Here is a 12,912-nt window from a genome sequence, read left to right on the forward strand (position 1 = left end):
AAAAAAAAAAAAAATTTAAAAAATGAACAAACACAAACTCTGAGCAATAACTATATTGTCAAATATAAGATTATGGGCCAGCAGGTGGCATGGTGATTAAGGTGTTGGACACTCCCAGATGGCCAACGATAGTTCGAGTTCCGACCTGGTGGCTTGCTTTCTCATTTTCCTCTGTGTGTCTTTCTCTGGTCAAATGAAAATGAATGAATGAATGAATAACATTAACTCTTTAAAAATAAAAAAAGATTATGGCAAAAGCATTAATTATGTAGCAAAATGCACTGCTCACTCAACTTACTCTTATTTGCCCCCCCATCATCTTCCAGGGTCCTACTGTCCAACAGTCACCACCAGTCACATGTGACACCCGAGTACTTAAACTGTGGCTAGTCGAAGGTCAGTAGGTGGCACGGTGATTAAGGTGCTGGACTCCCACATGGCTGACAGTGGTTCATGTTCTGGACCTGGCGGCTTACTTTCGGTCTCTCTAGTGAGTACACGTGCCCTATGGCAAGTTTAAAAATAATTAACAAAATTAAATAATTAAAAAAATGAGAGCACCTTGGAGGTCTGAAATGCCAGATTTTGACAATTTAGTACAAAAAAAGAAGATAAGATACTTTTTTATTGGTGCCCACAGGTGGTGTGGTGGTTGAGGTGCTGGACTCCCATATGGCCAGCTGTGGTTTGAGTCCCAGATCTGGCAGCTTGCTTTCTCACCTTCTCTCTCTGGTCAAATTAAGATAACAACAATGATAATAATCATAATGAATAAAATTAAATAATTCTTAAAAAAAAAAACTTTTTTATTGAAAGATATTTTTGCTATTGGGTGTCAACCAGAGAGACAAGAGACAGAGAGATGGAAAGTGAGGAATCATCCCCTTGTGGAGGTGGCCACGCTGCAATTCCTTCTCCATTCTCCTCTCGAGATCTCGGGCATGCACAAGTGCACGTGAATTTTAAGCCGGGACTTGAACCATGGTCAACTACGTAGGAGGAGTCTGGCAACATAACCATTATGCCATCTGCTGGTCCCAAAATAACATAAAATACTAACTTTTTGATTACATGTTGCCATTTTAGATATCTAGGGCTCAGTACATTAAAACTTAACCTCTTTTTACCATTTTAACATGGCTACCAGAAACTTGGAAGGTGACTTGAATGTCTTTACTAGACAGCTCTGCTCCAGAGTCCTCCCTCCCTCGGCTCCCTGCCCTCCCAGTGTGCTCCAGGCTCTGTGAGCACAGTGCCTTTTTGTAACCACCTCAAGAGAGCAGCACCAGGCAGCCAGTTTAGTGTTAGCATTTATTTTAAAAATACACAAAATAGAAATTTTTTACATCAAAGTGTGAGAGCCTCACTTGTACATTGTTTCATACTTACCTGGTTTTATCAGCATCCCTCTGCAAACATTAAGAGTAGATGGATTTTATCCTCACTCTTTTTGCTATGGTTCATGTAAACAGCTGACACTGCTACGTAAAGTGAGTTGGTGTAAAAGGTAAAGTGGCCACGGGAACCCAACAGTGAAACAATTCAATTTGGTTTGTTTAATGAAATTGGCAGAGGTCTTAGCAGAGAGATAATCCAAAGACTAAATATTGGCTTCTAGGCATTGTATATATTAAAAACCATGAGGTTTTCATCATCTTGTAAACATAACTCAGACCTTGTTGGCATTAAGTTTAAAAAAAAAAATATTAAACCATGATTTTCATCATCTTGCCCATGTCAGGGTACACTCTCTTTATTATGAGAATGAAACCAAATAATAAGCAAAATACACCAGGAATTTCAAACTGTACTGCAAAGAAGGTCCCAGCTGGTCTCCTCTGGGAGCGATCTCACTGTGCGGCCCCTGCTGCTGGCTGAGTGTGATCCCCTCTGTCCACGGACCATGCAATGCCACAGGCCGGGAGATGGTCAGTTCCTCTTGCTCCGTGTCTCCTGAAGCAAGTAGAGACTCTACTTCCGGCTCCGCCGTCCTTCTTGGGCTTGGATTCACTGGGTTAGTGGTTCACTACTACTGTCAAGACTGTACTGTCCCTTTAAGGTACCACATGCCACCATAGCTTACACAGCAGTCCTAGGAACAGAGAGAGAGACAGGTAAGGGCTGACATTAGCAGGGAATGTGGCCACGGCATTCTGTCCTGAATAGCAAAACATGACTTACGACTAATGGGTAGCCTACACGGTGTACTCCATGTTTGGACCTTGGGACACGCTTTCCTCAGGAACACTTTCGGAGTGAGGACCATAAAATGAGTGTACTTTATTAATAAGCTGACCAGTACAAAGGAGCTTAGTAAATACTGTATCTTTATTGCCTTAGATGTTTAGGACAACAGATCAAAACATATGGAAACTGTCACTGGCTTTCTGTGTTTTGGTGTTTCCACAAATACAGTATATGCACTACAGTCTGTCCAAAAAAGCACTGTAGGTGGTACACTAGTGTTTTCACATTTCGGACAGCCAATAAACCCTCCAAGTCAATAAACCACATTTAAGAATTGATTCTACTGGATACAAGTGTTAATACGTGGCCATGACAGTAATCATGAGAGGAATTCAAATTCAGAAGGGAGTGGAGTTAGGATCCTAGTCGAGGCCCTGTCACATTAGACTTTCCACTTGAAGAAGTTCGTCCTCTTGCATGTTCCCAACCCCCAACACAAACCAATGCCAGATCAGCCCTGGCTGGGAAGAGGGCTAAAGAAGCTTGACTTAACATACACCTGGGAGGAAAACACCCAACTCAAGTCCTTCTCACACACTGCCACCTCCATCCACGACACGGATGGTCATGGGTGCCTCCCTCATTCTTAAGTTAGTGGTCAGAGCAAAAGCCCAGAGGCTCTGGAGATTGCTAAGCACAAAACAGATGTACCTTTAGCACTTTATCCACCTCCTGTTTACTGAGATCTTCTCCACACTCTTGAGTCAACCGAGACTGGATCATGTTCCGACGTACCCGGTAATTTTTGGAAAAAATTTCAAGCAAAACCTGTCGATGCTTCAGTAGCAAAAACAAGTTATTATAGGAAACAGGGACTTCAAAGAGACACATTCCCAACCAAGACACCCAAACTATGGACCTTAATGCCACATGCAGTTTCTGATAAAAGTCCTCGCTCACAGCACTGCAGCTAAAGATGAGCCAGTTTGGCCAATTTGTAGTCTGTGCAGGTCCAGAAATGAAGGTGTATGCATATGAGAACCAAAGAGCTGCTGAAGGGACATCAGAGAAGGTAGACCTTCAACTTCTGCATGCAAAGCACAGGAGTGACGCCTGATACAGCAGGTAGGGGAGCCACAGTCTATTAAATAAACCGCAGATGGGGGAAGGGACGGGAAGTGTCAAAACAGGCTTCAAGTCTTGACACACAAACTTGCCACTGCATCCATCAAACAGGATGCCACAAAATACACTACACCCTTGGATAATCAGAACATAGCTGAGATCCCCCAAAGGCAGAAAATGTCTAAATGAAAAAAGATTGCGATGAGAACTCTGAGATAACACAGTATAGAAATTATCACCAGATTTTCAGATAACAACCTGTCTAGTACAACAAGGACCCATGCCAAAGTTTGTCTGAAACTGCCCTCATGTAGAGAATAATAATTTTAAAAATCTCCAATTTGGAATAAAAGGGAGGAATATGGGTCAAACGTAAAAGACAAAGATGGGGCTCGCAGGTGGTGCTCTGGACTCCCACGTGGATAATAGTAGTTTGAGGCTTGAACCTGGTGGCTTGCTTTCTTACTTTCTCTCTCTCTCTCTAGTCAAATTAAAAGAATAATAATAGTGATAAATAAAATTAAGTAAATAATTATTTTAAAAAAAAGGAAGGAAGCCCCACACAATTCAATTTTGGGGAAAAAAAAAACTGGTAACAATGGAAAAATTTATTCAGAGAGAAAATTATTTGCCCTTTAAAATTTGAGTCCTAGATAAATAATAAGACCTGAGGGCAAACGCCATCTTAAGATTTAAAAGAATGCAGATAACGCCTTTGCCCCCCTTAGAATCTAAAAGTGAAAAACCAAAAATTCTAGAAGCCAGCAACACACTCAGGAGAACTAGTCATGCTGGAGAAGCAGGAGGCAGTGAAGTAGCTTCCAAGGAATCAGACCCAGAAAGGCACTAGCGTTGGTTTGCATGTGCACAGAAATTATGCAAGTGAACACAGAAGTAGTAGGAAAAAAGAAACACACTATCATACTGACATTGGCCCTGTATTGAACAAATATTTAGTTCATTCAGTTAAGATGCTATAAATGGGACCAGCAGTTGGTGTAATGGCTATGTCGCTGGACTCCCATGTAGTCGACCATTCACTCTGGGCACATGTGCATGCATGCCCAAGATCCCAAGAGGAGAATGGAAGAGAAGGGATTGTGGAGTGGCCATCCTTGCTGGGGAATGATTTCTCGCTTTCTGTCTCCGTCTCTCTGTCTTTCAGGTGAGTGCACATGCCCTATAGCAAAAATCTCTCAAAAAAAAACCTGACTTAACTAATAAGATAGTCACAAGCTATCTACCTAAACCTCTCTACAAGACAACTGAGAGCTATGTCCTCACTCACTACGATGGAGCCCGTCAGTGTCAAGCTGACATGGCCAGCAGTACAGGGAAAGAATCAGCAGTATGGGCCAAAGGTGGCCCCATGCAGAAGGTTCCAGCTTCACACCTGGAGACCTCCCTGAGAACACTGTGCATGCAGGTACCCTGATCCAGCATGGGCTGGGGGTGGATTGTAGCATGAACACCCTGTTGGAGATGCTGCCTGTTTCTCTCCACCATAGAAAAAATAAAATAATAATTTAAAACATGGTGGTAACTCTTTTAGTGCTATCTAGTAGTTAAAAAGGGGATTACCTCTGAGGAGTGCGAGTTGGGGCCGGCAAAACAGGAGATGGTGTCCCCAGAAACCTTTTAGTCTTGTCTGATACTTGAAAATGGACATTTACTATTCTTTTTCTTCTAGTTATCAAAAGATGCCATCTGTTCTGGCCAAAAACACACAGGTCTGCTCAGGAGGGCCTGTTCTGAGCTGCCCCTGATCTCCCACAACCCTTTCACAGTCCCAGAGAGCCATGTCGCTGGACTCCCATGTAGTCGACCATTCACTCTGGGCACATGTGCATGCATGCCCAAGATCCCAAGAGGAGAATGGAAGAGAAGGGATTGTGGAGTGGCCATCCTTGCTGGGGAATGATTTCTCGCTTTCTGTCTCCGTCTCTCTGTCTTTCAGGTGAGTGCACATGCCCTATAGCAAAAATCTCTCAAAAAAAAACCTGACTTAACTAATAAGATAGTCACAAGCTATCTACCTAAACCTCTCTACAAGACAACTGAGAGCTATGTCCTCACTCACTACGATGGAGCCCGTCAGTGTCAAGCTGACATGGCCAGCAGTACAGGGAAAGAATCAGCAGTATGGGCCAAAGGTGGCCCCATGCAGAAGGTTCCAGCTTCACACCTGGAGACCTCCCTGAGAACACTGTGCATGCAGGTACCCTGATCCAGCATGGGCTGGGGGTGGATTGTAGCATGAACACCCTGTTGGAGATGCTGCCTGTTTCTCTCCACCATAGAAAAAATAAAATAATAATTTAAAACATGGTGGTAACTCTTTTAGTGCTATCTAGTAGTTAAAAAGGGGATTACCTCTGAGGAGTGCGAGTTGGGGCCGGCAAAACAGGAGATGGTGTCCCCAGAAACCTTTTAGTCTTGTCTGATACTTGAAAATGGACATTTACTATTCTTTTTCTTCTAGTTATCAAAAGATGCCATCTGTTCTGGCCAAAAACACACAGGTCTGCTCAGGAGGGCCTGTTCTGAGCTGCCCCTGATCTCCCACAACCCTTTCACAGTCCCAGAGAGCCACTCGGCTCCCTCTGAGAGGTAAAGGGAACAGACGGTAAGCAGGGCCTTGGCCCACTCCCTTTCTCCCTATGCCTGAGCAGCAGAACCTAGAAAAGGACAGGCCGATAGGTGTTTCTACAAGCAAATCTTAAAGTTTAAGCAAGCTCATGATTTAAGGAAAACTGGCCCTCAGGGTCCCTGACGCTGTACTCCACACACACGGCCCTGCTGCCGTCCCTGTCCACTGGACACCTGTGACTGTCCCTGCCTGGTGTGACTAGAGGAAATTTCTCTAACCTAGAAACCCAAGCTCTGAGATCAGATCAGGTAAGGAGTTCTTTCCTGCTGCCAAAGGCCACCTGAAAAATGGCTCAGCAGTGATTTGCAAGCCCACTAGGATTCAGAGTCTCCCAGGGAGCTCAGCAGAAATCTCAATACATAGGGCACCACTTCACGCCTACTGAAGAGAACCAGCTCTCTGGGGCTGGCCCCAGAAATTGACACAGTTCTTAAAAGGTGATTCTGATGCAACACAGGCTGGCTTTTGGGAAATAGCACTTTAGGCTCCAACTATTGGCACATCCAGCCTATTTTGATGGCCTACAGATGTGAAATAGAATTTAAATTGGGACTAGCTGGAAAATCTTACACATACATGACCACACTCCAGGTCTGCATCTCCCCTAAAGGCCTTGGCCTTCAGAAACCCCTGCTCTTGTGAAAAAACGGCAGCCAAGATCACCTCACCTGGTCGTTCATGTCTCCAGACTCCCAGAGGGCAAACACCTTCTGCTCGTCCGGGGAAGCAGCAGTCTGTGGGGGAAACTGACGGAGGCCAGGCTTGAGTTGGTTGGTCTTTACCACAAGGATCTATCTGCTTTGCCTGCCTCAGCCCTCCTTGCCTGCACTAGCCCAGTTCTAAGAATGTGAGTTCCAATCCCAGCTCTGGCCTCTCACTAGCTAGGGGGACTTGGGCAGCCACAGAACTGTGTCTGTGTTCTCGTCTTACGTGGGGAGGAGGCCAGTCACACCCCAGCAGCCTCCCAGAGCGTCCCTGAGAAAATAGCCCGGCATGCCTGGTGAAATGCCCACCCTAAGGCCCACAGGGGTACCGGTGTGGTGGAGAGGCCAGGTCTGTCTGACTTCCTGTTAGCCTGGCATTAGCTCCTCTCTCTGCTTTTCCATCCAGTGTCCCCCACCCTAAGGTGTCAACCCTCAGAAGTGTTTTGGGAAGCACCCACTCCCCCCTAACTCCTCAGGGGTACCCAAGGATGCCTTTCAACTGCTTCCTACAAGGACAGTGGGAAGTCAGTGTGGGTCAGAGGCCTGGTCCCAGGTGCCAATCCATCCATGCCACTTGGGTCAGCAGGGTCTGAACCCATGTTCAGGGAAAGGGTGGCACAAGCCTGGGTACCTGAAAAGGGGACAGAAAAGGAGACACCTGGTACAGCGGGATCCAGTCCGGGCTCCACACTAGAAACAAGGCTGGTACTACCACGTGGAGCCCTAAATGCACAATCTCATTCAATCACCGAACCGAGTGGGAGAGGAAGCACAAGGAAGCATAAGCTGAGACGTGCAGCTTATCTGTGGTCACACAGCTAGTAAGCAGCACGGCCAGGAGCTAAACTCGTCTTTGCAAGTCAACTCACTCTCCCTAGGCCTCAGCTTGCGTCTGTAAAAGGACAGGCCCAGCTGCAGTAGTACATGATGGCAGACACTGCTACTCGGCAGGCTGAGGACACATGGGAGGCATGGCTTTGGTGCCCAGCCCACCCTAAAGTCGGGCGTGACAGCACGTGCCTGGTACTCCCAGCTACCTGGGGAGGTCGAGACAGGATTGTGACGTGACACAGCAAGACCCTATCTAAAAAAATGCCACAACGCATACAAGAAAAAGCCCCCAAACCAAAAATTGAGGAGGTTAAACAGAACTGAGGTCTCTTCCCTCCCAAACATGCCTATGATAGGTCCCCTGTCAGGATCATAAGGAGAGCTCCAGAAGGGCCTCGGGCCTTCCACAGAACTAACCCCTCCTCAAGGAAGACGCACAGCTAGAGCAGGTCCTGGGATGGGGGGACCTGAGAGCACCTCCAACTTGGTGAGCTCTGTCCACTCCAGCGGCCCAGGATGACCTTGCTGACATCAGGCAAGTGCCCTTCCCTTGCCTAGCCCAGCTCAGAGAAAGGTGAGCCTGAGAGAGGGACCACCTGCTGGGTGGGAAGCCCAGGTCTTCCTCACCAGACCTCACCAGAAAGCTCCTGCCAGCAGGGCCAGGTCCCCGAGAGCCCAGCCAACTCAGGAGCCAGGGCCTGCTCTCCTAATTCTGTTTTGCATGTACATGGGGACAGGCCTTGCCCACAGGACACCAGCAAGGCCGGAAGTGCTCCTGTTCTTGGCCCTGGAGACATCACCACTCCCTTCTGAAGAGACAGCCACTCCCGCCCCACCCCATCTGTTGCCAGGTCTAGGCAGGACCTGGGAGAAGAAAGCCAGGGCAGCCTTCCTCGGGCTAGGACCTGGCCCTCCCTCTTCCTCCTTGGCCAAGGGGGACAGTCTCCCACACCCTCTATCCCATCTCCTCCACACAGTGCCCCTCTGCTGGCAGGAGAGCAGCCCATCACCCACAAGGCCTGGCACCAGAATGCTGATGGGACACAAGTTGGGGCACTGACAGCACTCTGGGGTGGCACTCAGCTCCCCTCAGTGGAAGCAGAAAGGACCCAGAGCCACTCTAGTGAGGTGCGGATTCCAGCTGAACCATCTCTCAAGTATGCGACCTTTAAACAAGCTCATGTCACTTCTCAGAACCTCAGTTAATCTGCAGGTTGCAGAGAGGATCAAATGGAGTCAGAGGCGAAACCATTCTGGAAATGGCAGAGCTGGCAGGAGACAGTGAGGTGCCATCAGGACAGGGTTAGACACCAGAGGAGACCATGTTTGTGGAGGCCCCGCTCTAGGTCAGGCAGCAGGATAGGTCTTTAGACACCTTATTCAGCCCTTGCCACAGTTCTAAGACACATAAGCCAATGTTCCTCCACTTTGGGGGTGGACACAGCCTTGGAGAGGCTGACGAGGCCATGGTCACACGCAGCCCCCACCCGAAAGGAGTCACACCAAGGGTGCCCTGCACAGCCCCATGCTCCGCACAGCCTCCAAACAGCAGGCTCCCTCTTCAGGTACCCGGGCTGCTCCCACGGTGAGCAGCCTTCTCCCCAAAGCTCTCTTCTGCCAGGGAAGATGCTGTCTGCCCAGCAGCCCCCAAGAGGCTCATGGCACCCTAGTTCTGCCGCCTGGTCCAGCAAGGGCAGCTCTACTTACAGGCACCAGTATCTGCTTGCACCCGGCGGCCAGCACCGTGTCCTGCAGCATGCGGTCTGAGATGCCGCTGAAGAGCAAGTGGCCCGGGGGCAGGCTGGCTAGGTGCAGGTTGAAGAGGCGCTTCAGTTCGCTCAGCGTGAGCACAAACTGTCTCTGGAAGGTGGCCTCCACAAAGGCCTTCAGTTCCCGGGCCACAGGAGTGTTGGCACAGCCCGGGGGTGGGTGCCCATTGAAGCTGTCCCCACCAGCAGCTCGTCCGGCAGGTAGCCCGTTGGCCAGCCTGCTGCTGAGGCCGCCGCTGGGTGAAGTGTCCATGGGCTCCTCCTCCGCAGCCTCCTGCTCCTCCTCCTCCTCACTCACTGGCTCCTCCTTGATCCGCACACCAGGCAGGACTGCTGACACCCGGGCCTGTTCCTTCCGCCGCTGCAGCTCCCGTTCCAGCAAGGCATGGTTCTGCTGGGCCTTGGTTCTGGCCACTTGGACCCGCTGGTCTCCAGAGACTAGCCCAGCAGGCCCTGCAGGGAAAGGCAGCATTGATCAGGGAGGCTGAGACCACTCTGCCCTGGGACAACCCCGTCCATCCCACAGACAGCTGAGGCTGAAGCACGAGGCCCAGTGATACCTTTCACTCCCACTCACTCGGGGCACTTAGCCAGCAAAGAAGGAAGCAGCAGAACCAGGGGAGTCAAGCGCCCCGGCTCAGAGCAGGTAGAGCAGGCCCTGTGGGTTCTCTCCAGCAGCTCCTCCTGCCCCCTGCCTGCCAGGCACCCGGCAGGGTCAGTGTGTCTCAGGCCTGGACCAGAGCCCAACAAGGTGGGCAGCAGGATGAGGAGACTCAGGAGTGGCCACAGTGAGAGCCCCTTACACACCTGATTGTCCCTCTGGCTTCTTTGGCATGGTTTCCTTGACAAGGTTATAGACTTTCTCTAACCTGAAAGAAAGAGTAAACACTTTGATTGCCAAACCACGTCCCCCACCATCTGCCTCACAGTACCAACACCCCCTTCAGCCCAGGACATGCTGGTCACCAATGATGGCATGTGCTTGGGGCTCTGCCAGCCACCAGGTCCCGTCCCCTGCAGACCCCTCCTGGCAGTGTGCAGGCCCCGTGCTCACAGAGCCCTGTGGCCAGAGTGAAGAGTGCCACCGCCCCTCCCCCCATCAGCCTGATGAGCAGGGAAGAGGCAGCTGGGAGGATGCGGGGGTCAGCAGGCAGCGTCCACCTGCGTGGAGACGGGCGGTGGTGCCAGGCCCCCGCTGGCCTTCACTGCCTGGCCGCTCAGCCTGCTGGTCCTGCCTGGCTGCCCGTACTTGGCCTGGATGCCCGTCCACAGCATGTGCTGCCGCTGGACAACGTCCGGGTGCTTCCTGATGAACTCGCCGTCGTAGGGCAGTAGGAACTCCCAGCCTTTGTTGATCCTCACCACGGCCATGTGCTCCAGAAAGTCCTTCACGTCCTCAGCGCAGAGCTGAGGTGGAGGGCAGAGTGTGAGGCCCCGCCAGCCCAGCCCCTGCAGCGGGCCCGGCCCCAGATCACGAAGGCACCACTTACTTTGGTCACCGTGGCCACCTCTTTCCTTACCACCCAGCGGCTCTGCGTGAACTTCCACATCTAAGGGAGGAAAAGCAGCACATTCCAGGGGACAGCAGTGACTGCTCCTAAAACAGTCCCCCCTAACCCACGAGTGTCCTGACAGCAAGGTTCAGGGCTGGATGGCACAGACTTGAGTGCCCTGACTCCTAGCCACATGGCCTTGGGCAGTCACTTTAACTTAACCTCCTATTCTCTCTTTTGTAAAAGACCACCAGGGTCTTCTCTGGGGCAGCTGGCCCCACCCCATCCTATCTAACCCAATCGCTCTGTGGGGGTAGGGGTGCCTCGCTTGTCACGTGCCTGCATGCATGCTGCATCACCAAGGCCTCCCAAGGTTACTGGGAGGAGCCAGGGAGGTGACACTGCAGAAGGGCTTCCCCAGCCTCCCCGCACAGGCAGCACTGCACAACAGAGGCCCCCTTCCTTCCAAAAGCTCTCCACTTCTTACAATCTCCACTCTGCCTCAGCAGCTCTCAGGGCCCCTGCATTGCTCTCTGGGGGTGCCTGGGTGAGACACACGAGGAGTGTCACCTCTCAACTCAAATACAACCTAGACTTTCTCCCAGGCCCTGTTAAGACAGCCTCTGTGTGACTAGAGGAGGGACAGGCATGGCGGCTGAGTACGAGTGGCACCTGGCTTGAGTGGGTGAGCCTGAGAGTGGCCACTCGCTGCACTCTGGGCCGGATGATCATACGGCATCAGGCGTCACTGCCAAAGGAGCTGCCGACATCCACACCCGACCAGGATGAGGGGAGGAGAGGCTGCCCTGCCCGACTCGGCCTGCACAAGAGCTCATTCCAGGTCACCACGGACAACTCCATCCCAGGTCACCATGGACAACTCCAAGGGGCTGATTTCAGCAAACTCAAAGCTCAATTCCAAGGTCAAGGCAGGCTCTACAGGGGTTCAAGGCCTCCCTGGGGTGTAAAGCCGTGGATGAGATTTAAGCTCTGGATACTGACCCGAAAACAGGGTGAGGGAAAGGAGGGATCCATAAGCCCAAGGTCACAAACTCAGGGTACAGGCACGAATGAAGATTTGGTATCAAGATTTTGATTTGTCAAATCTGACAACTAAGGCAGTGTTTTTAAGCCACCACTCAAGTCAAACGAAATCATGATCTGTCGGTGGAATCCAGCCCTTTCACGACCTCCAATAAGAACTAAAGTTCTATGAGCCTCCAGAATTCTGAGAGGAGGTAGGCAGTCAGAGACCAGGGACCCCACTGTGTGGCCTCCTCACATCGCCCTGTCTGGGGGCCACTGCCCACCTCGCACCCCACCCCAGTGGGAAGACCAGTGAGCTCGGGCACTTACAACGAAGTCCCGACCCCTGCAGAGCACGTCGGCGGGCACGCCACTATGAGGGCTGGACGAGTCCTTGGGGTACAGGATGTCGCTGCCAATGAAAGAAAGGCGTGGGTCAGTCCCGTGCTTAGCCTCCTCCATCGACTCCTTCCAGGCACTTGAGCTGAAGCCCAGGACTCATAGGCTGCGCCCCCCAGCCCAGCCCAACAACTTGGGCCTCTTTCCAGCATCACCCGAGTGCAGGCCTGAGCCCCAGCAGCTCCCAGGAGTGTGGTTCTGTGTATACAAATGGGGGAAGGAAGCAGGCCCATAGCCCCCAAAGTTGTCCCTCCCACCTTCTCAACCCACCACTCACACACTGAATGGCCCTGCCCCACGACATACTGCATGTCCAGGGAGGGGCTGGAGATCAGATGAGGAGGGCAACCTCAAGGTGGACCCAGACCTCTTTGGAATAGAGTCCCACACTAGTCGCAAGTGTAAAGTGTGCGTGATGCCAAGGGACACTGGTGACAAAGCAATCACGAGGCCTGTACTACCTGCCAGAGGTGCACATGGGCCTGTGAGCTAAAGTCAGAGGTCAGAGGGCTGGTGCTAAGCTGGGCTGTGGTCAGGCCCTGAGGCACAGCACAATGTAAGCCTTTGGAGGGAAGAGGCCCAGCCATAGGATTTTAGAGTAAAGAAGGCCTGGGGCGAATGTTCAGGGGATCGAGTTCCCAGGGTTTCTGCAGCATAACCTCAACTCCAGCTCCAGACACAGCCCTGACGCCCAGCAGCAGCAAACACCACCCAGGACAGCCAAGTCC

The 12,912-nt window shown here is 51.1% G+C and overlaps 1 protein-coding gene across 4 annotated transcripts in view; it reads right to left on the minus strand.

The window, feature by feature from the left end:
* Window positions 1–1,737: 1,737 nt before the first annotated feature.
* Window positions 1,738–12,912, minus strand: part of POLR3E (RNA polymerase III subunit E) — a 32,864-nt gene continuing 21,689 nt past the window's right edge. For 3 of the 4 annotated variants that reach the window (XM_014592671.2, XM_014592672.2, XM_014592670.2), the window contains 8 exons: window positions 12,116–12,197; window positions 10,757–10,816; window positions 10,516–10,673; window positions 10,074–10,135; window positions 9,205–9,719; window positions 6,631–6,708; window positions 2,899–3,024; window positions 1,738–2,092 (listed from right to left, as the gene is read on the minus strand). In XM_014592671.2, the coding sequence (XP_014448157.1) occupies window positions 2,036–2,092; window positions 2,899–3,024; window positions 6,631–6,708; window positions 9,205–9,719; window positions 10,074–10,135; window positions 10,516–10,673; window positions 10,757–10,816; window positions 12,116–12,197 (1,138 nt within the window). In that variant the 3' untranslated portion in view covers window positions 1,738–2,035. Of the gene's footprint in view, window positions 2,093–2,898; window positions 3,025–5,557; window positions 5,812–6,630; window positions 6,709–9,204; window positions 9,720–10,073; window positions 10,136–10,515; window positions 10,674–10,756; window positions 10,817–12,115; window positions 12,198–12,912 lie in introns of those variants that run through there. The other variant, XM_027765398.1, reaches the window with a different exon arrangement.

This window comes from Tupaia chinensis, unplaced genomic scaffold (assembly GCF_000334495.1).
Source record: "Tupaia chinensis unplaced genomic scaffold, TupChi_1.0 Scaffold138136_1, whole genome shotgun sequence".
NCBI lineage: Eukaryota > Metazoa > Chordata > Mammalia > Scandentia > Tupaiidae > Tupaia > Tupaia belangeri.